The 26,559-nt window shown below is 38.6% G+C and overlaps 1 protein-coding gene across 1 annotated transcript in view; it reads right to left on the minus strand.

The window, feature by feature from the left end:
- PCNX2 (pecanex 2) overlaps positions 1-26,559 on the minus strand; it is a 151,410-nt gene that overhangs the window by 49,883 nt on the left and 74,968 nt on the right. Inside the window, exons 20-23 of the mRNA XM_050972315.1 lie at positions 25,154-25,295; positions 21,565-21,742; positions 9,303-9,413; positions 4,698-4,825 (exon numbers count right to left, since the gene is read on the minus strand). Coding sequence (XP_050828272.1) covers positions 4,698-4,825; positions 9,303-9,413; positions 21,565-21,742; positions 25,154-25,295 — 559 coding nt within the window. The remainder of the gene's footprint in view (positions 1-4,697; positions 4,826-9,302; positions 9,414-21,564; positions 21,743-25,153; positions 25,296-26,559) is intronic.

A 26,559-nucleotide genomic window follows, 5' to 3' on the forward strand; every position in this document is an offset into this window, starting at 1 on the left:
TCCAGTCTTAAAAACAACAGCTTGAAAGGTCTGAGTGAGCAGATCCCAAACAAGGCCCATGGACAGTTACGGGTGAATGACATTTTGTGTTTGGAGCAGGGGTTTTAACAGCTGTAACAGATGAGCAGGCTCACAGGGAAACCAGAGGCACCAGCATGTGTTAAAAATAAGCATTTGGAAGTGGAAGGCCTGTTATTTTATGGGGAAAAAGGGGGGGAGCAGACAGGTACTTTTCACAGCTCCTTTTCCCACACATGTGCATAATGTGGGGTCAACCAGAATTATGTGTACACTGGGAAAACTCTTCCCATTCCACCTGCAGGCTGTCTGTGATGGGCAGGTTAAGTGAGCTGGCAGGAAAAAAAGAAGCAAAAGCCATCTGCACTACATCTGAAGCAGGGCAGGTTTTCCTTGCCCTCCATTCCCAGCTGTGTTAACCCTACAGGTGGTTATTTTCCAGACCACAATGACTGGAACAATAACACAGTGATACACTTTTTAAAAAGGTGGAGGAAAGAAAGACTTGCTCACATAGTCCCAAACACAGAGAGGCATCCTGTAATGCCAGTCTGAGATAACTGGCAATTTAATCACAGCCTCTTTAGAGACACCTAATTAATTCAGTTACGCCGCACTGTAATTCATTCAAGGCGCTTCAAAGCAAATGCAAGCTGTGCCTTACCCAAAAATAGGCACTGCACCAGAAGAATAGAAACAGGAAGGTACAGGAGAGACAAGAAGCTTGTAAACAGCAAAATCTCCAGATTCCTGGTGGCAGTTTGCTGTTGGTGGGGACAAGTCACAGCTGCAGCAGAGAACAAACAGGCTGCTCCACGTGATCCAGCTGTTAGACCCACTGGGGAATAAAAGTAAACTTCCTCCTCTGTTCTGTCATTGTCATATCCAAGATAGAAAGGAAGATAAGAGGAAGGGAGGAGAAGGACAGAGTCAGGCTGCAGCGTGACGAAGTATTCCAGAAAAAAAGCAAAAGCAGAGGAATTGAACAATAGTGTTTGGACAAATGCTTCATGCTTTAAAGTGCCTATACATTAAACAAGATTTACTGCTATTTCCTCTTCTCTCTCTGACATCTACAGCCTAATCATTACAACAGCTGTGAAAATAGGGACTAAAAGAGCAGTCTTCAAACTGAGAAGCGGGACCAAGGCCAATGGCTGGACAAAACCAGTGTCACAGCAAACTTTCCTTTGTAAAAACACAAACCCAGAAATAACAGAGAGAGAGAAAGAAAAATTCTCATAGCTGAACTCCCATAAGGTAACCACCTCATGAGCAGCAGCCCAGCGTCTCATCTGACACCCCTCTCTTTTCAACAACAAAGGCAGTAAAAGCTGCAAGACTGTGATTGCAAGAGGTCTTCTTTCTCATCAACTTTCCTTATTGCCTTATTTTTTCTTCTTCTTTGTCATCCTTCCTTTCCCCTCTGAAGGATCCCTGACCTCAGTGATGTATTGGTGTAGTAGGCTCTGCCTGCAGGGAGTACCAAAGGGCACACTCAAAACAAACAGCATCTGCTGACTGCAGGGAAGAACACCCATGCTCTGTGCACACACCACAAGAGCCCAAACAGGCACAGCATGAGCCCTGAATTTTGAAGAGCCTGGTAGGAATTTCACAGTTTGCTTACTATCAAAATGAATCCCTTTTCCTTTTTTTACCCACTTGAGTCCTTCAGCCCCTTGAAAAAACAAACAACACCATTTTAATTCTCCAAGACTTTCAGCTCCAACTTGAATCATCTAGAATAGAAGAAGCTCAGTCAGAGAAACCTGAGGATTCAATCTCCTCTTTAGCAGAAAAAGTGGAACTAAAAGAAACCTGGAAACACAAGATACATGTGTGTGCACTCAGAAAACACCAGGTAGGGACAAGCAAACCAACATTTTAAGGAACAGATGGATCAGTTGCTCAGCACTCAGACTGCTGGCCTAGTAGCCCTGTTCTATTAATAAACATGGTACTCTGTACTTGCTAAAGTTCAAAGTTTCAGCTTTGGATTCACTCTACCAAAAATGAACTGGATCTTTTTTCCCTCATCTAATTTCAGGCTGCTGGCCCAAAAGAGATGCAAAAAAATTTTTTCCTTAAAAGAAACAGCAATGAAGTTTGCTTGACAACAGAGAAGTGTGCAAATACTGATTACAATCAGTACAGAAATTACAGCCTAAGAAAGCAATCTAATTTATGACTTGAAAGAAAAACAATTTTGATACTTAGACTGCTTGTCAAAGTTGCTTTCAGTTATTCTAATTATTATGCCATTTTAAAAATTATATATTAAAAAAATAGCCTTGGAACTGACAATACCTAACTGCATGAATGAATTATTTGTAGGTAATATGTGATAATTTAACATAGTCATCAATACAGCAAAGAAGTGTTTGAAAATGAGTATATGAAGCAGGCAGTAAAAAAAGCTATATAAAGTACATGGAAGGTAGCTTTGCCCTGGGCAAAGTTCCTGTCAACAAGCAGTGAGTATGGAAACAGCCAAAAAAAAATCTCCAAGAGCTTCTGCTTTCTTTGAACTCGTCTCAGACAACACTGCAGTGAATCTGTGACTTTCCACAAATACCCTGAGCTGAACTTGGGGAAACCATCAATGCACTCCAAAAAAGAAAACTGTACAGCAACTTCCCCATCTGTTTGTTCTGTTTTGTCTTATATAACCATAAAATTCAGTGCACATCTGGCTGTAAGAACTGCAGCCCAAAGACAGGCAGATGTGCAGGAGCCAGAACAACTTTCCATTCTAGCTCAAGCTCCTGATCCTGTCTAACTCCATCGCTCAAAAAGAAAGCAATTATGCTACCCCTTGAAATTTTTACATGTTGAAAGGGCAAAATTCAAAGCAATAAGGCAAGGCCCATTCACTTAATTCAATTATTTGAAGTATTTAATAGAAAATGTCCTCATTCTTAATACCAAATTGCTCCCCTTCATTGCCTTTTTCTGTCTTGTCACAGTGTCCTTTTAATAAACCAAGAAGTTTTCAGTCCAGCTCTCACTCATTCTGGTTAGTTCCTCATGTGAAATGGAAGTAAGACAAGGGAGAATCAGCAGTACTAGAGACAAAATTAATACAAATTTAGGAGGAGCCATTCCGTGTGCATATTCTGAGATGCCACAGGTTCAGGCAAGGACTTATTTTACTTTGATGACAATCCTGAACCTTCTACAAGGCTGTTTTCTACTTCTGAAAGGTTTTCAAGAGGCAAGGTTGAGGTATTTGTTTTAAGTGAGGTCATAGAAGATACAGCAGAATTTCTAACAAGCACCAAAGCACTTCTTTTTACAAAGAATAACATAAGCCTTCTGGTTTAAGACAAAATTGTAGCTGCTGCTTATTTTGACAAGCAGTGGTGGATTAAAGTATTAAAAGGATTTGGTCTTCTGCACTTGAGGTTTTACAGTTTATGGATAAAATAATTACCTTGCTTTGCAAAACTATTAGCATCATGTTCTTCACTTCCCTTAGTGGGAATCACAGATGGTCACTACTGATGAAAACAAGTCATGCACACCCCCTTGTTAAAGTATTGAGTATCAACTATTTTTAGATTCTTCCTGTGAATATCTTCTGTTCATTTTGAATCAAAATATTAGACAAACCAAAAGCAAATATAAATGACTCCCTTTATTTCCCTTGACAATAACCTAAAGGCCTGACACAACCTAATTATCTGGCAGTGATGTGCCTTCAACAGAGGCTGGTTCTCTAACTGGTACCTGGAAAGGTAACTGCATGTCTTCAAAATGCTCTGGTTGAAGTAAAATGTAGCAGATGTTAAAATCCTCACTTCCTACTTAATATTGCTCAAAGTTCCTGTCCAAAAATGTGTAGCTGTCTGTGGGATTAGTGGTAGCTTCCTACCTTTCCATAACTGCCCTCCCCTTCACTTCCTTGAGAGAATGAAACTGCTGACCCAGTAAAAAAGATGTGAGAGAGAATTCTGTTAAGATCAAGTCCCAGTGTACAAAACTCAGTTCCCCCTGAAAGGTCTCCACAAATCTCATCACATTCAAAAATGAATACAAAGCCCCCTTATATAACTTGGCTTTGTCTGACTAATTTCTTTATAGGTGAGTACATATTCACTCACTGACACAAGTCAAAATGCAACAAAAGAAAACTCTTCAAACGAAGATACACCAAGACAAGAGGTGTGGTTAGTGTGTGGCCCTTCTCACTGGCGAGGCCAAGCCCAGACTCAGCCAATGCAATTTTCCCTTTCTCTCAGAGTTCTGCAGCTGCAGAGTTACCTGCTGCATCCCAGAGGGTAGCATTTAATCAGCCTAGTTAGTATAAAATGTATTTATGCAGTCTGACTGCTGGTGCCAAAGGCTTCACAGATTTATTTGCTAGCAAGACAAAAAAGGCTGACAACTGGGAGTTTTACTGCTTTTTTCCTTTTCACAGCTTCGTTACTGTGTGTCTGTACAACAAATGCAACATGACGCCTCATCTGTAACACACTGATAATTGCTTAAATGCATTTTCAGAAATAGCCAAATAACCATGGGAAAGTAAAACAGCAGAAACAAGATTCAAAGATTAACCTCTCGTGCCCTAATTTAAGGATTATCTTTGGAAACAAAAAATACCACCAGAAATGAAACTAATGAGAGCAAAACCTTTACAAATAACAAAGGCAGAAGTTTGTGAATAGTCTTACTTGTAGTTTTTCTCCCAGAACTTGACTGGTCGTGCGTACGATGCGATGAAGATGACACTACCCAGAAATGGACTGAGTGGTGTAGAAAAGACTGAAGCGGCCAGAGTTTGAAAAAAAAGCATAGCAGAGTCTGAAAACTGCAAGTTAAGGTAACATGGAAAGGGAGGAAGGCAGGCAGTGCCAAATCAGCCATTACCAGCAGGTAGTCAGTGGCTCTTCAATGCTACAGTTTTATTATAGGGGTGGCCCTGCCTAATCCCTGCCCAAGGACAGATGCTAGGCATAGGCAGTGCAGCAAACACCCTTTTCCAGCTACCTAAGCTACCTTCTGTAACACAAAAGTGCCTTTCCAGAGTCTGACACAGAGTTTAAAACACACACACATGAGGAAAAAAAAACAATCTCTTGGAAATTATTTGCTCTCCACACTGGAGAATTGCTTTCACCATGTCGTGTTCCATTCTGTGGGGTTCTGCTTCTTTTGGAATGCCCTTGTATGTGGAGAAACTATGCCTCTCTACTCCAACCTGCTGGTTCAAAGTCATGTTTTCACATTGATTCTTACTGAGAATTTACTATTCCATGCTGGACAAAAGCTAAAAAATGTTTAGCATTTCATACTTTTTGAAATTTATAAGAAATGAGAAGGTGAGGACAGGGGAGTAGTAAGTATAACACATAAACTTCATAATGAATGCCTGAATCCATAGTTTACTTCAAATGTAAAGTCATATTTCAGGCTGCTGAAAAGCAAGTTAGGAGATGGATAATGATACTGAAAAAGGTGCAAGTTAAAAGGAACATAAATAAATGCAAGCAAATAAAATATTAGGCTTAAATTCTTCATTAATTCATACTACATCCATGAAATTTAAGGAAAAGACTTTCAAACTGGCATAAGAGACCAGTTGTCATTCCTTATGCCTCTCTTGGGAGGGAGGTGCTAAGTAAAGAAGCCATGAACTAAAGGAACCACTATCACTGGACAGTGATCAAGCACATCTCAATTTCAGGTAAAATCACCCAACTACCAGAGTGTTTTAGCTTACCCTCTTATAGCAATATACTGTACGTGTGTCCCACAATCCCTGAGACTTCCCAAAAAGCCCACTTTAACAAAAGTAGCATCATTCTTGGTACAGCATTTCCATAAAACTGCTAGCTAGCCATGCTTTAAAAGCCATTTGCAAAATCTAGAAACAAATATTTGCCAAAAGATAACTTTCAAATCTCTCAACCTTACTAAAAGACACTGGTCTGGAAAGGTGTCTTTGTGCATTAGAGAGACTGAAAAATTAGCTGCCCTGAGAGTCTAAAGTTTTAAAAAGAGCACAGAGCAGAAAGCAAATGCATCAAAAAAGTTGAACTGTCACATTACAGTGCAGTCATAACCAAGCACTGGCTGCTAAAGATGAACAAGTATTTACAAGTGTCAGATAAAGGAAGGAGGCATGGGAGCTGAAGAGAGGAAGAGAGAACAAAGAGGACAGATAAGGGCAGCAAACTAAGTGTTTTTAAGTTGGTACTAATGTAATGATTGATTTAAAAATTGCCACCATCATGAGCTAAGACATTTCACACACTACTGTGAACTGTTTGTGTCTTAGACATAATCAGTAGCAATGGGGGTTTTTTTCTCAGAAGACATAATGCTTTACTAAATGGACAGTAGAAGACACTACCCATTTAATTTGTGACATGTAATTTTAACTGTTTCATATCTGTAAGTGTGTCATGAGAGCAAATGACAGCATCTGACTCTCTTACGTATATCTCAGTGGGCAATTATCTGTCACGGGGGTATTTTTATTAGAGGACATCCAATTTGTCTGTATGAGGTCATTACTTATTTACTTGAAATCCAATGCTTTAATAATGTCTAAGTAAAAAAGAAGTGTCAAAACTTACAGGCATACTTTCCTACACTCTGACCTAAGCCAGGTTTCCTGTGTACCATCTTTGTTAGGCTACATTGTCTAGAAGCAGAACTTGTTTCTTTTTGAATAATGGATTTTCTTTCAAACGTGGCCAAAATCAAATTTTGAGATCAAAAACCCCAAAGCTTCAGTATTAAATAAAATATTGCCTTTGAAGATTAATTCTTGCAATTTAAAAATCTGTTTAAATTCAAACCAGCTTCAAAACAACTAAGTGAAAGACTAACATTCTGAAAATCTTCCATCCCCTCCTTTTAACACAAAACTATGTAGCAAGGCCAGCTCAAATCCTTTGTTTCTCAAAATCCACATTTTTACTTGCAATAACTACAAGCCCCTTCCAGGCACACAACCACTTAGAGGATGGGAAAACTGACTGTCACAGGGCTCTGCTTTCTGATGTTAGAGCTGTAACCCTGAAACAACCAAAGCAGAAACTCTCCTCAACAGGATAATCTCAACTACAAACTCTTTTTCCCCCTCAAATTTCACTGTTCCCTTTTTAGGTTAAATCTGCCTTTGAACCACAAACTACACGGACTTTCTCAGCATGCTGATATTTATAGATGCATAACCTCGTCTTACCCACTTAAATGCAAGGAAGGGAAGTTGCAGATCTACCCTCAAGTCTGAAGCCCATTCCTGTTCCTGGTATTTTAAGAGGGACTTTGAAGGGTCACCTATTCCATCTAGCAGCCACAAGCAGGATCAGCTAAACCTATATGACTCCTGATAGATATTCATTTACAATCCTGAAGATTTCTAATGGTGGAGACTCAACAACCTCCACCAGGCAAAGCTCCACATGTTGCCCTTCATGCTGCACTCCAAGCCATTAAAGTATGCTGAACTACTCATATCACTGAGCTCTGCAGCAAAAGTTCACCCAGGCACTTCGAAATTTAAAAATTTACATCCTGTTTGCAGAACTGATTGAAGCAATTAAGAGCCACAAATAATTAACTCTGTAAAGAAATGGCAGGTTTAGTACCTCTGTAAACTGCAACATGCATTCATCATTACTGTTTGCAGGGTTATGATAACAACAAATAAAATTACCATGCAAAGAGGCAGAGTTATTGCTGTTGTGGGAATATTAACTTCAGCATTTAACCAGTATCTTAATTGCAGCACTGCCTTAGAAGACAGATTTGCATTTACAAAGCGTACTATAAATATAAATAATAAAAAGCTAGGCTAGATCACTTTAGCAATAACTCTGTAAACAAACAAAACTCTGGTTTAACTACTTTCCATTTTGCAAAATTTAATTGGTAATTTTATCAAGAGCAAAGTTACCACTGCAGAAAACATTTCTGACCAAAGGGAAACTTGTTGAAATGCAATCTTAGTTCTTAAATGTTTTGCTAAATAAAATCATATACACTTCCCCAGCAGAAATGAAAATATTTTTTTATTGTGCAATTCTGGAAGGATTTGCTTATATATAAGCAATATATAACCTAAAACTCTTAGGACTGATCACTGCTTTTAAAATGCTTTCCTTCTATAAGGAGACAATCTAAAACTTTCCCTCTGGGAGTTATTCTGTGTGCACTTCCCTCTCTCTGAGGCTTCCATTAATTCCTCCCATCTAGAAACATAAGCATTGTTACTCAACAGTGCTTATGCTTCACAGCAAAGAGCAGACAGAAGGAATCGCTCAAGGGAAAAAACCCCAGCCCTGTGGGATGAAAGGGACAAAGACTGAAGTGCATAAATCTAACAAACAGTACAAAGTGAGCTCAGCAGTAGGTCTGAACTAGAACCACTTTGTCAACTTTGGTTAGCAGGGAAGGTAGAAATTAAAAGTTAGTATCTGGTTACACCTTAGACATCAACATAATCACATTTGTTCAGTTAAAACGTTTCTCAGGGGATTTTTTTTTCCCTTCCATATTCAATCAAGTTTCTAACTGAATCTGAATATAAATTGAGTAATTTTTGCTCTAAAAATTCAATATACAGTTTTTAACCCTACAGACATTTAGGGTCATTTAGAGGTCATTGAACTCTGTGTTTTACTCCCCTTATCCACAAACCTGGAGATAGCCCTGGAAAAAGCACCAAAACAGATTCCTTCTGAAGGACTCCTTTGGTGCTGACAAACATATATTGTTACTCATAAAACAGAGTGGAAAGGTTAAAAAGGAGAATATTCCTCAGCACTCCAATGAAACAATTTACATTAAAATGTAAAAATCTAGCTGCTTCTGAAATTGGAAAAAAAAAAAAAATCAGGACAGTTGCAGCAGAAATTGGTTCACTGAAATGAATTTATATCTGACACAGCAACTAGAAACAAGCGAGAAAGAAACTAATATTTGAGAGCTCAGTCAGCCATAAGCCCTGCAATATGTCTGTCACAACATTTCTTTCTGGATGCTTCAAAACTCAGTGCTGAGGACTGGGAAGTAAGTAATCTGCAGAATGTGGCTGGGTGGGAATAAACACACCAGGTTTAGTCAGAGTTCAGTTTCCCAGTTTCAGATCCTATGCAGCCAAAAAAAGAAAAAAAGAGAAAACTTGTGTTTCTCAGAAGATGTTCCCAGATTTTCAAATTTTACAGTAAATTACCTAAGAATTTCAAATCTCCTTCAAACACTGTAAATAAATTGCATATATGAAGAGGAACTTAAGAATAAAGAAAAACAGATTCATAAAGGATATGAGGTATTGCAAAGAGCTGAGCGAAAACATGGAACGATGACCCCCAGGCAATCTGCCAGGGAGCAATGTATGTCATGATGAACTGCAACTTCTGCAGTAGGTCCCACAGCTGAAAAAAAAAAGAAAAAAAAGAAAAACATTATCACTTTTTAAGCACTGAGATAATTTCAAAACTAGGATCTGAAAGAGACACTTAAAAACTGTGCCCTGGAATAAAGATAAGTTATATTATATTATTAGCTTTCATAGGTATTAAGGTCTTACTTCAGTAAGGCATTAAAGTATATTCTTCATTCAATACTCAAACTTGCAATGAGGTACATTTTCGACCACCATACTGAGGTAGTTCCCAGATTACCTTTCAGAAGTAAGTCTGCTCTAATTAGAAAGGGGGAGAGCAGGTTCTGACATTCACTGACTATATATGACCATAAGTCAGAGGGTTACAGGAGAGAAGACTTAGGGAGAAATTGGATACTGTGAACAGAGAAAGTTCAATGTGTGATACATGGCTGTGCACATGGAAATCAGACTTCTCAAGAACACAACATTCCCAGTTTTTGACTCAATGGGAGACGCTATCATGATGTAAGTATACGCACGGCATTAATCATGAATTGTACCTGCATTTGCAAGATCATAAAAAATTGCATAAATATGAGCTTTTATTGTTGTGCAGTGCAAACTGGAAATCACAATGAATTTACTTTTGCTTCCTATAAAATATGCCTGGTGCTTCAACAGTTTCTGGTTGAAGAATGATGTGTACTTTTTCCCTGGAATACATTTTTTCCCTACTGTCATTTCTCTTGGCACCAGGCCAAAGCAGATCTTATGTCTCATCTATTGCAGACTGGGTCCCTGACAAACTGTCAGGAAAGATTTGGCCATCAATAGACATTAGTGATCAACACACAGGGAAGTTGTCAGTGAAACAGGAGTATATGCAATATTTCATGCTCATATAGCAAATATATGTTGAATTTCTTAAAGTAATTTTTTTTGAGTTTGGGAAAAACAAGACTTTGCCAACATCCTGAAAGACATTGAGACTGGATCAACACCTGTACATTAAAATGCTTCCAGGAAATGTTCTCAAGCACTGAGATTCTCAAGCATATTTTTAAACCGCTAGAAAGGCATCTGGGAAGGTTCTGGTCTGGCCCAGTTAACAGTCTTCCAAACAATCTCCAGGAATTCTTTTGAATGAAAATCCTCCATGGTTCATTTCTAGGTGGCAATTCCATACCTGCACCTTGCATACAGACTGGGAGAGTTCATCAGCACAGACACAAGCTCCTTAAGTCACCAGCCCCAAACTCCCACTTGGCTATCTGTACCCCCAGTGGCAATGCACTTACAGGATGTTTCACTGAGCTTCTCCAGAGAATGCAGTAAATTTTTGCCTATCAAGTGTGAGGGAAGCAACAATCACTTGTAGCATTGACCTGTTTTGGTCTTTGTGCCACAAAACCATCAAACAGCAGCTGTTAACTCGGTATAATGAGTGTCACCCTAGCTCCAGCTACAACTTATAAACCTTCCAGGTGAGATGCAAGCAGTGATTCACCCACTTTCTCTGCTTTGGCATGACTCAAAATTAGGAGCAATACACAAAGTAGAGATTACACTTACTTTGCACAGATATACTATTTAAAACCACCAAAGCACCGATAAAACCAAGCTGTTACAATCCCTTCAATGCACAGCCTGGTTACCCCTACTTAGTTTGAGAAACTCATACCTTGCTAACTTTGTTTTCTGTCAAAAATACCACATGTGACTTGCAGACTGCAGCATTAAAGTAGGCAAGTAAAACTGAACTGAAACTCAAATGGACACATTTATCTGAATCTTTTTTAGCAGGCTGTGGGGTTGCTTTGTTTCACTTCAGTTTTATTTATCTGAAACATCATAATGAACAGCTGCTGGAAGAAAAAATTTTTCTGCAAAAAGATTTAAGTGAAGGGCTGGAAAAAACTGATGACTTACATTTGAAACTTCAAAAATTTAAAACTGCAACACAACCCAGCAAAGTTCTGCCAGTTACAGACTGACATCACAGAGTCATAAATCACCCTAGCTGTGCTCAAAGCACAGAATTCATCAAAAGGCTTTCAAATCTCAAATAAAATTCAGGTTTTGCATTTGCTAGGAAACCAAAGCCAGGAGGACACCTTCTGGCTCCTTGTTCCAATATATAATTTTCAGTTGTCCAATATATAATTTTCAATTTACACCTTGCAAAACTTGGCCCATGGAGCCCAGGTTCCCTTTTGTATCTAACAAGTCCTACTGCTTCTGCATTCCCCACTGCTTGAACTTCCTGTTGTTTCTTCCAACACTTTCCTCTCAGCTAACACTTCCACAAGACAGGCAAAGGAGCTCATTTCCATTCGAGAACATGTACCAAGAATGCTTTAGTGAACCTCTCTTGGTTTTTGAAAGCCTTACAACCCTGCACTTAAAAGCCTGGAAATGTGTGATTTTCAAGCTACTGCTTTCATTAAGAGTTGTCAAGTGCCTCTATTACCTCTTAAATCCCTGCTTCCAGGGCATGTTCTGCAAAATGCCTTCAGGGTGATATGCCATTAGCATTTTACATCTCTAACTATAATTGCTAAAAGTGATGTCATCTACCAACTACAACACTGAGATTTAGGAAAGGAGGACATGGCTTTACATTTTCCCTTTTTGATTTTGCTAGAACGATCTGAGAAACTGTTTCTTCTTCTCAGTTTCATCCAATTTGCAATATGCTTCCTCCTGTATCTGATAGGGGAACTCACAGAGCTTTTCTCACAGAAGGAAACTGAAGCTGCTAAAAATTGCCTTCATAAATAGGGGAGGCTGAGCTATTCCCTTATTTCAACTACAACTAGCTGCATTTCATCCTTCAGCAATCTGAAGACATGAGCTAAAGAGGAAAACTTTAATCTCTTTTAAATTGTCAGAAACAATACAGAATGAATTCGAAAGAGAGAGAAAAGGCAAAGCCCATCTGGAGCTGAATCTGTTGAGGAAAGTAAAAGGCCACAGAAAGGACTTCTACAGGTGCACTGACAGCAACACACAAAGTGGAAAAAATCAGATGGACCTGCTGAGGGGTGGGGCAGGGGACCTGGTGACAAAGGGCATGGGGAAGGCCAAAGTACTCAATGCCTTCCTTGGCTTGGTCTTTACTAGTGACCCTTCAAGCCAGAGGCCCCTGAGAGCTGTGAGGAAGCATGGAGAAATTGAGACACCCTACATAGCAAGGATTAGTTAAAGGCACATCAAACCAAACTAGAAAAAACCCACTTCCATGAGACCTGATGGGACACCTCAGCCCTTCTGTGGTTCTGTGAAACACACAAATTATCCCCAGTAGAGATCTGTTTGAGTGAGGGTGAGGTGAAACAATGCTAGATATGAAGGGGGAACCTTCTAAAGTCAAGGTGAAACAAAAATAGTCTCTGGTGAATTTTAATCCTCTTTTTATAACCATTTCCTTAAGCATGTATAAAAGATTAATTTTTATTTAAGACTTTTGCATCCCAGTTTAGAATGATTTATAAAAGAATATTTTTGTTAAGCCTTATTAGATCTTCAGGGTTTTCTACAGTTCAATAAGCAGAAACTACTAAATGTTTATATATTATTTACAATATATAAGTATATATTATGTAGGGGACATAAAAGTTCTAATATTCCTAGATATCTGTATGCATGTGACAGTTTTACACAGTAAACAGTTTTTTAAAGTCTTTGATAAAGACCTTAAATTATCAGCATGTTTGGTGAATTTAAACCAGTGCTACGGTCAAGTAAAAGTGCAGAAAATGCATCCATCTTTCATGTTTATTTTATGTGGATACACATTTTATCTTCATCATCCTTAAGTCTTCCATGAGCTCTGAAGCTTTTACAAATTTCTGGTGCACCAGTGAGTAATAAATAAAGCAAAGGCAAAGACTCATCTTCCCAGGATTTCCTTTAAATCTGGTTATTCTTACTTAAATAAATTTAAGTACCATTACAAACAAATTTAATGGAAATTAGTTAACATACAGGAAAAATTAAAGATTTGTGGAGTCTGAAACACCACTAAAATCATGTATCCTTTTCTCAGTTTGGTAGATTTTAATAAACTAGGCAGAGGTTAACACCTGAATTTAAATGACTCAGTGTGAGATGGAGACTATGCAATGCTCTCAGCTTCTGGCAGCTCTTCCATGTGTTTGGCATCTGCTAGGATTTTGTGTGGGCAGACTTCTTGGCAACTCTAGGACAAAATAATGCATAAACATTAACATTTTCTTGCTAAGTTTAAATTTTTTTATGTTTTAAAAAACTGTGTATATATATATACACAGGTTTTAAACAAAAATAATGGTCACATACATAAATATATAGCTACATGCTCTACATGCAACACAAATTGAGATTAAAAAAGTTAAGTGCAGAAAGAAATTATTTAATTTGAACAGGTATTTCTTTATATTTCTCTTTAGATCCTGTGACCTTGAGATGATTTGAACTGAGACTCTGAGAGGAGTATTTACTTCTTCATGTTAAGCTAATTCTGATCAAGTGGAAACTCCAGCTTTCGGAATTAAACTCTAATACCTACTGCTATATTTTCATTTTCTTTTTGGTATGTCAATAAAAATGAATATACATGAAGAAGGAAAAGCTGTAAGTATGTATGTGTTTAAGGACATAAAATTAAACTTGGTGTAATGATTTTACTCTTGTTCATGGCTTTGCTTTGCAAACCATTGACTTTGGGTTTTTATTTAACACCATCTGAAACAAACTTCACCTATGAAATCCTGCAAAACAAGATTTATTGGAAATACTAGAGGTTTTTAATGCTTAAGTCATTGTGACATTCTGTGCTGTATTTGGGCAGCTGTACTTGAACCTACAACAAATACTTTCCAGGATGTTTTCATCTGCACATGCTTAGAGACACTTGAAGCCTTTATATCGTGGGCTTCAAAATCGTTGTCTAATGCAATACATACAAGAGGATCAAAATATAACCATTCCAAGTCTCTGATATCAAACCCTGGAGGAAAGAATATATTCCTCAAGCACAACATTCAGCACTTAACAGTGACACTGTACAAAACAGGCATGTTTTAAGCAGTTTGAGCAGCAAGCTTGCCTTGAAAGACTTACAGTTGAAGTTAAATGTTAGCCAGATGTAATTATGGTAAGGATTTTGACAATAAGATGATGATAAAACCTAAGAGCCTTGGATCTGCTCATGGCAGATGCTGCTTCTTCTACATTGTCAGCTGATAGCAAGAGCCCAGGGAAGGAACCTGTGGCACTGTAAAAAAACAGACTCACATATATCCCAAGGTGGGCAAAAGGTGATCAGAGCTCATCAGCTTGATATGAAGAGGGCCAGAGAAGCAAAATAAATCAGTGCAGCTGGGAGTGCACTCATCAGCTGCACTGATTTAAGCATTTTCAGGAAAGCCTTCACAGGCATGGATTCTCCCAACACTGTATCTTCCCAGAAATTTCCTTTTTTGAAAGGACTGGGCCCAGGCAAACCTCATGTAGCTGAACAAAGCCAAGTGAAAGGTCCTGTATCTGGGCTGGGGCAATCCCAGGCACAAATGAAGGCTGCTCAGAGAATGGATAAGAGAGCAGCCCTGTGAGAAGGACTTGGGGGTGCTGGTGGGTGAGAGGCTGGACATGACCCAGCCATGGGCACTCCCAGCCCAGAAACCAAACGTGTCCTGGGCTGCATCCACAGCAGTGTGGGCAGCAGGGGAGGGAGGGGATTCTGCCCCTCTGCTCTGCTCTGGCCAGACCCACCCTGGAACCCTGCAGCCTGCTCTGGGCTGCCCAGCCCAAGAAAGACATGAACCCATTAGAGTGGGTCCAGAGGATGGTCAGAGGAAGGGCGTGCCTCTCCTATGAAGAAAAGGATGAGAGAGTTGGGGCTGTTCAGCTTGGTGAAGAGAAGGCTCCAGGGAGACCCACAAGAGAGCTGCAAAAAGGGGCTTTTTATAGGGGCCTGAAGTGATAGGAGAAGGGGGAATGGTTTTTAACTAAAAGAGAATTACATAAAGTATTAGGAAGAAATTCTTCACTAGGAGGGTGGTGAGGCACTGGAACAATGCCCAGAGAAGCTGTGGATGGAAGCTGATCCATGGAAGCATTCAAGGCCAGGCTGGATGGGGCTTTGAGCAACCTGATCTGGTAGAAGCAGGGGAGTTGTAATTCGATGATATTTGAAGTCCCTTCCAACCCAAGCCATTCTAGCATTCTGTAAAAGTGGACATAAGGAAAATACCAAGTTTGCACAGAAGTTCTCCAGATTTCTCTTTCAGTGCCTCCACCAACACAGACAGAACAGGCCTCTACCAGCAGGAATGTACATGAACATAGACCTCAGTGCCTACTGAGCCATACTGACCCAGGGAGTGGGTGTACAGGTGTACATCTCCCTGAACCCCCAAATGCACTTGCCCCATTCTAGAGAAAATTAAAAAAAATTAAAAAATAAAAAAGAGAGAGAGAGAAAATATAAATTGTAATGTGTAATGAATGAAGTCTGACAAAGAGGTCAGTGACGGAAGGCTGAATGAAAAATCAATTAAACCATTCCTCCAATATTAAGAGGAAACATGAACTGTACAGTGCACAAGAGAGTAAATGAGTCTATGGAAAATACCACTGGGATTATCCTGTCAAATATCAGATGTAGCCTTGGGTATTTTACTCAGCAGAAAGTGTCTTAAAAGGGTTTATATGCCAGGTATCAAAAATTGAGGGAACAGCTGGGAGCCAAGAGGGTACAGATGATTAAGACACTGGATTTCAGTATGCACAAATGGCAAGGAATGGATTAAAATATGAATTAATGACTTAGGCCCAGAAGCTTTGAAGTGAAACATCAGATTTAGAGAAGGATGAAAAATCAGAAGAGGAAAGGAAAAAGAGTGAGGCCTTTGATTATAAGTCACACCTAAATCAATGAGACATGCCAACTAATCAAGAGTTTTATTGCCACAAAGGCAATAAAAAGATCCAATAGGTTAATTACTTGACTTCAACAAAGCACCAAGAAGGTCAATGCACTTGGCAGCACTTTCTCATAAAATGAAGGAAAACAAGATGACACCCAATTTCTTTCCTGTCCAAGGGATTGTGTTGCAGATGTTGAAAGTTAAGCCTGATCAGCAAAGGTCTTCCAGGTTGCTACAAATTGGCTGCGTTAGCTGGATCTACTTTGACAAAGATCATCTTTCATAAACATGTGGTCTTGGATACTATATCCAAGAGAAAGAAATATACAGAAAGTGAAAAAATTCTTATAAAAATGCGGATTCCTTTTTAGCTGGAAAATGTATTCTGGGAAAGAAGAAAAAATATCAAACAGGGAAATTGTATATTTAAGTGAGCTCAGCAGGAATAAGAGTACTTAGGCAAATAAATTCAGTGTTAATGAAGGCAAATTTAACAAGCTCTGCTTCTTTGATTATTTTGCCTTATGCATGAAGACAAATTCAGAACCCTCAGAAGACTTGATGATAAGAAAATATAAGGTGATTTCATATTTTTGTATTGCTAATTAGTTCATACACACACACAAATTAGGAGGCTATTAAATACCTGACAGTAACATATAAGACAGTGAAAGAGCTAAGAAGTTGTAGTCCTATACATTTGAAGGTTAATGGCACTTGGGCTTATCATTCCCATTCAGATCTGTGTGGTAGATGAGTGTATAGGCTAGGGGTGGCTCACTCTTTACAGCTTAAAGGAAGCTGCACAGATTTTTTTTATTTCACCAAAAAAATGGATTTTTTGTGAAAAATCCATATTCCAAAGTACAAGTATAATTTCTCAGTTGTGCTGTAGAGATGGAAAAGTTGCTGGTAAGAGCCAGTTTGGCAGCATGCTCCCAGGAGTGAAGGGACTGGCAAGAACCTCCCGCTAGGCTTTTGTAGTAGCCAAGAGCGTACTACAGCCAGGAGCATCCACAGCACAGTATAGAGGTTTTTGCTGTCTTTGCTCCTTCAGCTCAACATCAGCTCTGCTTGAAGTTCCAAAAGCAGTTCAGGGAGATACTATGACTCCTTTCCACCAGCAAAATTTAGAGGGTGCCTGTGGCACTAGATGAAACGGAAAACCGCATTTCTAACAGAGCACAGCAAAAGAGCTGGGGACAAGTCCTGCCCTGAGCATCCCTTTTAACATTCAGCCAGTTCCAAACTGATATCCCTCCTGTTTGAATGATTTGCATTCACTTCTACTGCACACTTAAATACTGGATCATTCTTGAGCAGCTACTCCAGTCACCCTTCAAAAGCATCTCACACATCTGCCACAGAAGGCAGTGCTGGGTACATTACTGTTTTACTTTTTGTTTGCTTGTTTTTATCACAATGAAGAAAAATGGACTGGATGAGCTATAATATCACTTAACCATCCATATGCTCTTCCTCTGATAGCTTTTGCATATGTTAGAGCTTTTCCTCAGTTAAATATTATGTCAGTAGACAGCAAAAGAATGGAAGAAAGGTCCATCTTTTCATCAGTTCCAAATAAACTATTCAAACTATTTAATATTTCCACTTTTTTTTTTTACTCTATTACAAGAAAGAGTCTCAGAATTTTTCCTAGTGTTAAAAGTCTAGGAAGAAATCTCCTAAGTCCTATTATATATTCGATCTTTGTTATGCCTATGAAGAATATATTCTCCATTTTTTGTGGGTTTCCATTTTCACTTAATATGAACATTCTTATTAACCTTTGCACTGACATTATCTCCTAAAATATCGAGGGAGAGTAACTGGCTCATTTGAAAAGTTTATATGGAGTCATGTAGACCAAGACTATCTTGATTATCTGGTTTGACTTCCTGCAGAATATACATCAGAGAATTACACCCACACACGTTGAATGAGCAACCACAAACTTTTAAAAGGCCATTCAGCTCTGATTTAAAGATTATAGACAACAGGAGTTTTGAACAGAAGATTCCCCGGTTGTAGTCAAGGTCACAACCTGGTCTTGCAGATTGGAAAGTCTCAGTTTCAGAAAGATGGAGAAGTCCTGTTTCACTTGAATTAAATGCTGCAATCATTCTCAAAAACAAGTAAGAAAATATTTCCTAAATGTTTATCTTGCTGCCTTCCCAAGGCAATTTGAAATACAAAATAGCACACTCTGCATATGCCTAAATCAACATTTCATGTTTTCACATTCTGTGAATTGTCAAAATGTAAACAGCTAATAATTTTTATAAAAGAACTGAATTAACTGTGCCACATTGGTAATTATAATGTTTTTAACATTTATAATGTTAAAAAGACAAAATATAAAGAAAATTCTCAGGAATAGAACTGAGTAGACTCTCTTGTTCTCTGTGTTACCTCAGTGTGGGTGTTTTGGCTAAGAGAGATGAAAATCTGTGAGCAGCAATTCGGACTTCTGTGTCCCAGCTTGCTCAGGGAGCAGTATGCTCATTTGGAGTTTCTGATTTGACTAAATTACATTAAATTAACAGCATAGTGGGGAAAACAAGGGAAGCACAATCAGTGATCTATTTAGAAATACTCTACCAAACATTATTAGCAAAGTTTTATTCCATATAATCTGCTTCAAGAGTGACTAGTGTAGTTGTGAATGCCTGTTGAATTTAGAGTCTTTAATCCCCAGTGCCTAGTAGAAGAAAAAAATATTATCACCATGTTTTGAAAGCATGCAAAGCTTTTTGTGGGGTAAGCTTGCTTAAAAATTGCCACCACTGTGACTAAGACAGCGCTTCTAATGTTCCCTAATTAAGAGAGTGGCAAACTGACATTTTCACCGTGCAAACAGAAATCAGTGATGGCTGTGTAATAAATGCTGCATAGCTAAAGGTGACAGTAGTAGACAGTATTTCAGATTTTGATTGTATTTTAAAAAATAAGTGCAAACATAAAAATGACTGAAATACAGACAGAATCTGTGAAGACCCATAAAGCTTTTAGGAACAAAGGTGGATGCAGTTTGCTTAGAAGCTATAGTATGAAATAAACACACATCATCTTTATCATCAAGTGATCATATCCTTTACTGAAGTTCCATATTGCTGAGCTAATTAAAGTTCAAATCTTAATTAGGGTAAAGAAAAGTTACGCCCTTTGTGGTTTGAAATTAAAAGGAATTTAATTGCTATCATCTGCAATGCTATTTTTCATATTGGATCTAATGATCATTGAGAAACTTTGCATGTGCTTTTGTAATATAAATAATTCAACCGTTTGACTTAGAACTTTTAAATGGAACAAGGACAATTCCACTTGCTGAACACCTGCAAAATTTCAGATATTGTTAGATATGAAGATGGAAGATGCTGAAATCACATTTTCAAAACATGTCTGCAGTACACCCTCAGTCTAGCAGATAAGTAGTTATTCAAGCAAACACCTCTGCTTAAATTAATAAGCATCCTTCATTATTTCATTCTCATTGCTAACACTAGTCTTTCTACTGTAAACAGTAGCTTCAGTCTACCCAAGTAACTCTGAAAAAATCCTACTGAAAAGATTTTGTATCTCTTTCTTACAAAAGCATGCAATAACTCACGGCAGTATTTTGCGATATGCTCGTTGACGTGAGGTCAACGTTTTCAAAAGAATTAAAAAATAGTGGAGCTTTAAATTCTGGCATGCTAATTTTTTGATCCTGTAAAGAGGTTTTTAGAGAATGAGCTTTAGGACTATGAAAGTCACCATTCAGACATGGAACTTAGCAGTGATAAACTTCTCTGTAGACAAAAATCGACCCCTTTTTCTAGGGAACATGGTAATAAAACAAATAATGAAAAGTGGCCTAATGTGAGCAAACTCTGAATCACCTTCACTGGTTATCTTTCACTCTAAGCTTAGAAGCTTAAAAAATTACTCTAGTCCTGTTTTAGGATCAGAGTATGGTGGAGGGGGATCTTGTTAAAGCAGAGTTTTGTCTCATCTCTTCTACTCCACCTCTTCTGCCCTTCCTCCCCAGCCCTTGTCTTCTCACCCCAGCAGAGAGAAAGCAGAACAACAGTTCTGAGGGTGAAGGCTTGGAGCAGGTGAAGCTTCTGCTGGGGTGTGGTCTAAGAGTTCAGCAAAAAGTGTGAGCTCAAGTTACCTCACCAAGTTGTGACTCCTCCTTTCGCATCCTCCCTTACAGCAGCACAGAAATAAACCAGGAAAAGCATTTAATTTCTCCTTCACTCTTTCCCTAAATGACTGGGAACTCCCAATGTGACACCAATTAACTGGACCTTTCCATAAGAAGCCTGAAACTTCCAGGTGGGCATAGACAGCAATATGAGCTGATGCTGCTTGTGTAGAAGGGATAAATATCTCCACAGCATATGCAGCAACCAATATGGAACCATGTCTCTCTTCTCTCACCAACAAAGGGATGCTAGCTGGGTCATACTCACACATTTAGTAGGAATATTTTAGAAAAAGAAACTGAGCAAAGAAGCCTGAGCAAAAAAAAAAAACAAATAAAACAAAGAACAACAAAACCAAACACCTCACTAGAATTACCCCTGGACAAATACTTTTAAATCTTTGGTACTTTCTCATGTTTTCTCAAGGTATCAGTTAAGCCTAATTCTTTCAGTGAAACAGCTTAGATTCCAAATAAAGACAGGGTCTGACCTGACTGATGCAGAAAGGTTTTGGTAGCTTTTAAATAAACTAAACTGGAGCACACTTCAAGAGTTAACAATGTAATAGAGAGGAAGGAGCACTGAGGTTAAGGTTAAGGGCAGCATCACAAGGATAACAGACTGAAAATAGGAAAAGAAAAATGTTAAGGCTGACATTAGGAAAACATTTATTATCATGAGGGTGATTAGATAATGGAATAATTTCCCAAAGGAAGTTGTTGAGTCAACCACTAGAGGCATTCAAAGGAAACCGAGATAAAAACACCAGGCGATTGATCTGGAGGGCAGTCCTGCACTAATGACCCAAGAGGCTCTTTCAAACTCATGGAGGATTCTCCTGCTGGAAACAACAATTCTGAACTTTATACAGAGACACGTGAACAAAAAGCAGATGAAAAACATTGCACAAAGCCAGAAGAAACACTTAATCAATGCCTTTTTTTCAATTTAACAGATTTTTTCCCTCTATAATACCAATAATTTGAGTCTATGTATGCATTCATTACTTCTAAAAAGTCCTAACACATATTGGTCAGCCAGATGAAACTGAAAATATGTTTTTTTCCAAAGAAATTATAGGAGCTCTAAAACTTGCCTTATGAAACACAATGGACATCATGAAGAAATCCAGCAAGAAATTTTCCGAAATGTCTCTGTAGTCAAATCGGAAGAAGATCACAGTAAAGCTCAAAGTAACAAACTGATTAATAGGATTACAGAATGAGGAGCGGAGGAGTTTCATCCCAGCAACTGTTATCAGGATAATGTCACAGCTGTAAGAAAAGCAGAGGGAAAAACCTAATCAAGTCATAAGGCATTAAATTAAGAAGCTCTTAAGCACAAATATCTGTACCAGATGTATTTTAGATTGCTATGCATACCTAAATCTACATATCTTATTTATTAAAAGGATACAGAAGTAATATCAGAATTTATTTTACTTATGTGAAATTTTGTGGTTTTCTCTTATCATTATGACACATTTGTAAGTTGTAAAACAGAACAAACTCTGTACTAAAAAGAGTAGTAATGACTACTAAAACCCAAGAATCAAGACCAGACATTTTTATGTCCTTCTTAAAATAAAATTTGGGTCCAGGAAGTACCTTGGCACTTTCATTAATACATTACTGTAATTTGAAAAAAAATACCCTTAAACTCATTTTTTTTTTAATAACAAGAAATTTCACCTGATGACAGAATTTATAATTTTACTTGTAATTTCATTACACGCTGCCAAAATTCTGGATAGAATTACACATAGATGTGAAGTGTTTGAAATTCTTATCACAGTTCTTGATCAGAAAGTTGACTACTCTATATAGCAATTCATCAGATGAAAAGAAATTGTGTTGCACTTGTGTCTTGCAAAATGTGGGGACTTCAATGTATAATGACTGAGAAAGTAGGCCAGGTTTTTGCAAAATACTTGGAAGATTCCCCTTCATCCTGCTGCTAACCAGGAGAATACCTGCTGCAATGACTGACACTTGGCAGGCTAGAAAGCTCTCAACAGGTTTGTACCATCCTAGCAAGATTCCTATTTTCCAGGTTGATTTTATTTTATGTGGCATTTATTCATTTTTATGTATCTCCCGTAATGCAGATGCAACTTTATTTTGAGTGCTGGTCCTTCTAAAGGATCAGCAGGGCATTACTGTTGGAATGAAACACCAAGCTGACCTTACTTTCCACCTTGTCAAAGCTGTTCTTTTCAATCTGCCTCACACTTGTGAATGGAAAAACCTAATGAGTAAGCTAAATAGATTCTGAAGCCAACAGAAGCCACCCCAGCGCATCCTATATGAAGCAGTTGTGTATTTCATTTATCAGAAAGAAGAAAATTCATGCATCATGGAGAAATTTTCGCATGGAAACTTACAGATTATAGAGCAAAAGGAAGACTTTTTAGTCATTGTGCCTGTTACCATGATGAAACTTTCACCAAAAAAATGACACTTTACAAAATAATGCTTTCAGAGGTAACAAAATAATTTGTTCATTATTTCTTCGTCTTTAAAAATACTGCCACACCAGGTGCTTTTCCTGGGGCCTTAACTCTTGGGAAAAGATATAAGGGAGTATGAGAAGGGGGGTGATCCAGTGCCTCTTTGGCAGGTAACAGGGGCAGGCACTGTCAGCATGGGTCCTATTAACCCCAGGGTCTGGAAAGCTCAAGGAAACTCCTGACTATAAAGGAGCTGCTCTGCCTCCTCAAGAAGAAACTGGTGCAGTCCTTTAAATCACAAAGGTGAAGCTTCTTTAAAAGGTAAATTCAAATTGAGGAAAACTCCAACATCAAATCCCACAAAATGTACCACCTCAGACACTTTCAGACACAGAGTGGGAGAGTGTCTTCCCCTCCCTCCAGCATGATGCGGTCTGATCCTTGGGTGGTCAATAACTAAGGAATGTTCCAGCAACAGAAAAGAGGTATTTATGCATTAAAACCCTCATTAACACTGTATATGGAAGTAGCAAGGAGAACCCAGGATGCCTGGTGGGTTTACAGAGTTCAGAGAGGTGGGATCTGAAGCTGAATGCTTTGTGCGTGGCATTTGGATGGCAGCTGCAGGGAGAATGCATTAAAGGGGAGAGCCAGAGGAAAAGGCATACTGGGAATTTCATGGATAGACCAGAGTTACAAGGAAAAGGAGAGAGAAGGTTTCACACAGGTGATCACACAGACACAAGGGGGATGGGGAAGGAAAGGACTGCTGTGGTATTCCCCCACAGGCCAAACAATCAGAGGCAGACAAATGTAATTACTCTCTTTAATCTCAAGACTTCTGGGGGTCTGACTCATTTCTTCTGAACACTTGAGGGAGGTGATACTTTAAAGTGCAATCTAGCTTGGAGGAATGACTATGTAAAAATAGCACCTTCCTAACCCTACATATTTGCTCCGTGCATGTATTCAGTCACGTCTGCTAGCTAGTAACAAATGGCATTCTGACTGCTTTTAATTCTCCCAGCCTTGCAGAACTAAACAGAGAGATAAGTGTGGATTCAGTGTCACCCTAGACAATACACCTGAACTCTTGAAGCATCTTCCAAGTGCCTGGGGGGGAAAAAGGTCAGTGGGAAATGACAGGGGCTATCAATGAATGACTGGTGAGAGTCTCTCTGCAAAAGTAGTTGTCTGGGAGAAATATGCAGAAAATTTGACTAATGCCCTAGTCCAAATTTCAAACTAAAGGGGCTGCCTAAAAGCAGGGGCTGCCTTTTCCTTATAGTTGTGTTGTTCTTAATGCTGTGTTGCTCCTCAAGAGAGAGAAATAATTAAATAAACATGCAATTTTAACATCAAAGTTCTTTTATCTAATATTTGAAATTAAGAATCTGCATTATTATGGATATTGAGGAACTCTCCCCCACCTCCCAGCAGTTTTTCTTGCTACTGGAACATTCCAAGGCTGTGTCTTTGTTTTATCATCTGCATCACTGTCATTCTGATAAAAAGACTGCAGAAACTCTGCTCACTGGGGATACTGCAGTCACCAAGCCTGCTGAATATCTGCAGTAGGCAAGTCACTGACTAAAATACTTACCATAAAAGGCAGTCTGCAAGGATCATTCTGTGAGACCGTGGATCAGCACCACCCATTCTGCTTAATATCTAAGACATCAGACTTTGTCAAAGCCTGTACCCCCACCCTTTTCAAACCACTCTTAATGCAGGACTACCTGCCTTTCTACACTGTTTAATATTTCATTCAGCCTTAAAGACTTGTGTGGTGAAGCTTCTGATAACTCCTTTGGGAGACTATGGCATAGTGTTAAAAATCCTCAGTTAGGAAATGTTTCCTGATATCCAGCGTAGATTTCTCATTTTCATCTGATTAATTCTAGTTACCCCACTGAGTTTATGCCCATCAAACACCTGCAGCCTGATATGGTGTGTCTTGCTTTTAATTGACATTTAGACCTTCCACATATATCTCTATATAGCTCTTTAATCTTTTAATTTCACTCTCTCTCACTGGAGACACATTTTAGGGCGCTAAGGTAGTTTTGCATTTTTCTTGCAGCAAAGCAAATGATTATTGTATTTTGAACTAAAATGCATGAAAGCAAACTGTGACAAGATTACAGGCTTATTTAAAAACAAATTCAATTTCTCAGTCTTCAGTCTGAAACCAAATACTCTACTAATCACATGCTTTGAGTTATAATCTACTTACTGTGTACCAAGCTTCTTGTATTTACTAATTGAGAAAGCATCAATGGTGAGTGCATTCAGTATTATGGCTGGATATAAAATGTATTTCTCAAAGCACTGTAGCCACACATAAAGCCTTTCAAACCACATCAAATGAGCAGCATCTGAAATGGAAATTCAGATAACAGGTCGTGTCGTCAAATCATCAGCATTTTTTGCACTGGAGTACCATAGAAGACATGAGTTAACTCACATTAATAAAAAGAGTCAACCAACTAATTTATGAAACAATGGCATTCATAATTCTTTGGCAATAGAGAAATAATTTTGTTCTCTGAGTTTAGAAAGTATCTGTTTTGCTGCTTATAATTGCACTCCTGAGACACATTCAGAAACAATAAAAGACAGTACCTGCTAGATGGTAGTTTTTACATCATTCAATTATTTAGTCAGTACATTAAATAGTACTCTCAGTGGATGTAATGACCCCAGAGAGGCCCTCTCCAGCTCTGGCACTGACCTGATGAATCACCTAGGAAACCTCATTTGAACTCTGTGCCTCTTCTTCCCCATCTTATAGTAGCAAAACACTCTTCCTTAGAATGTAAATTATCATTGACCTCACTGATAAATGAAACACCCCTTGAGATCTAAATACTGAAGAAATATCAGGAGCTAGAAACTGTCATAGATGTTTCCCAAAACACTAAAACAGACACTGTAAGAAGTATCTGCCAGGATCACATCTCACATAATTCCTCTCTAAGGAACAGCTTTTTTTTTCCTTTGCAGTAGACTTTTCAAGCAATACCACAGTGCTTAATATGAGTATTAAACAAGAACCGAATGCTCCATGCAATTCAGCCCCTATGAGAACTAAGGTGAACTGAGTGCAGAAACCCTTGTGCACAGGCAAAACAATGCCTTTTTTCCTTAAAGTTCAGCTAGACAAGGTTATTAGAAAAACAGTGAACACAAAAAGGCAGAACTTGGTATTAACTCAGAAATAAAAATGCCAGCTACTGAATCTCCAATAACCATCCCTGCGAAACGAAAACAATTCTATGTAGAGACCCTCTCTTCCATATACACCTTTTCAATGACAGACACAGAAGACATGCTGAATCAATGGATTTCTACAAACTACAGGCACAGTGAATTGAATAGGCTAAGAGAAAGATCTAAAACCAATTCTTCTAAATTAGGCTGAAGCCATGCTTTGCCTGTACCTTAAGCTAAGACAATGCCCTTACATAAATCCCCCTTCAGAAAATATAAACAGCTTCTGTTTCTTGCTAGAGCACAAAAATATTTCCTCTACAGGAAGGCCCCTCCTAAGAGTCCATACACACAGCAAAATGTCCATTTTGGAACCTAGTTGTTCTTCCCCATTCCTCTCTCCTCCCCCTGAGCTCAAGAACATCAGCC

This window comes from Serinus canaria, chromosome 3 (genome assembly GCF_022539315.1).
Source record: "Serinus canaria isolate serCan28SL12 chromosome 3, serCan2020, whole genome shotgun sequence".
Classification (NCBI taxonomy): Eukaryota; Metazoa; Chordata; class Aves; order Passeriformes; family Fringillidae; genus Serinus; species Serinus canaria.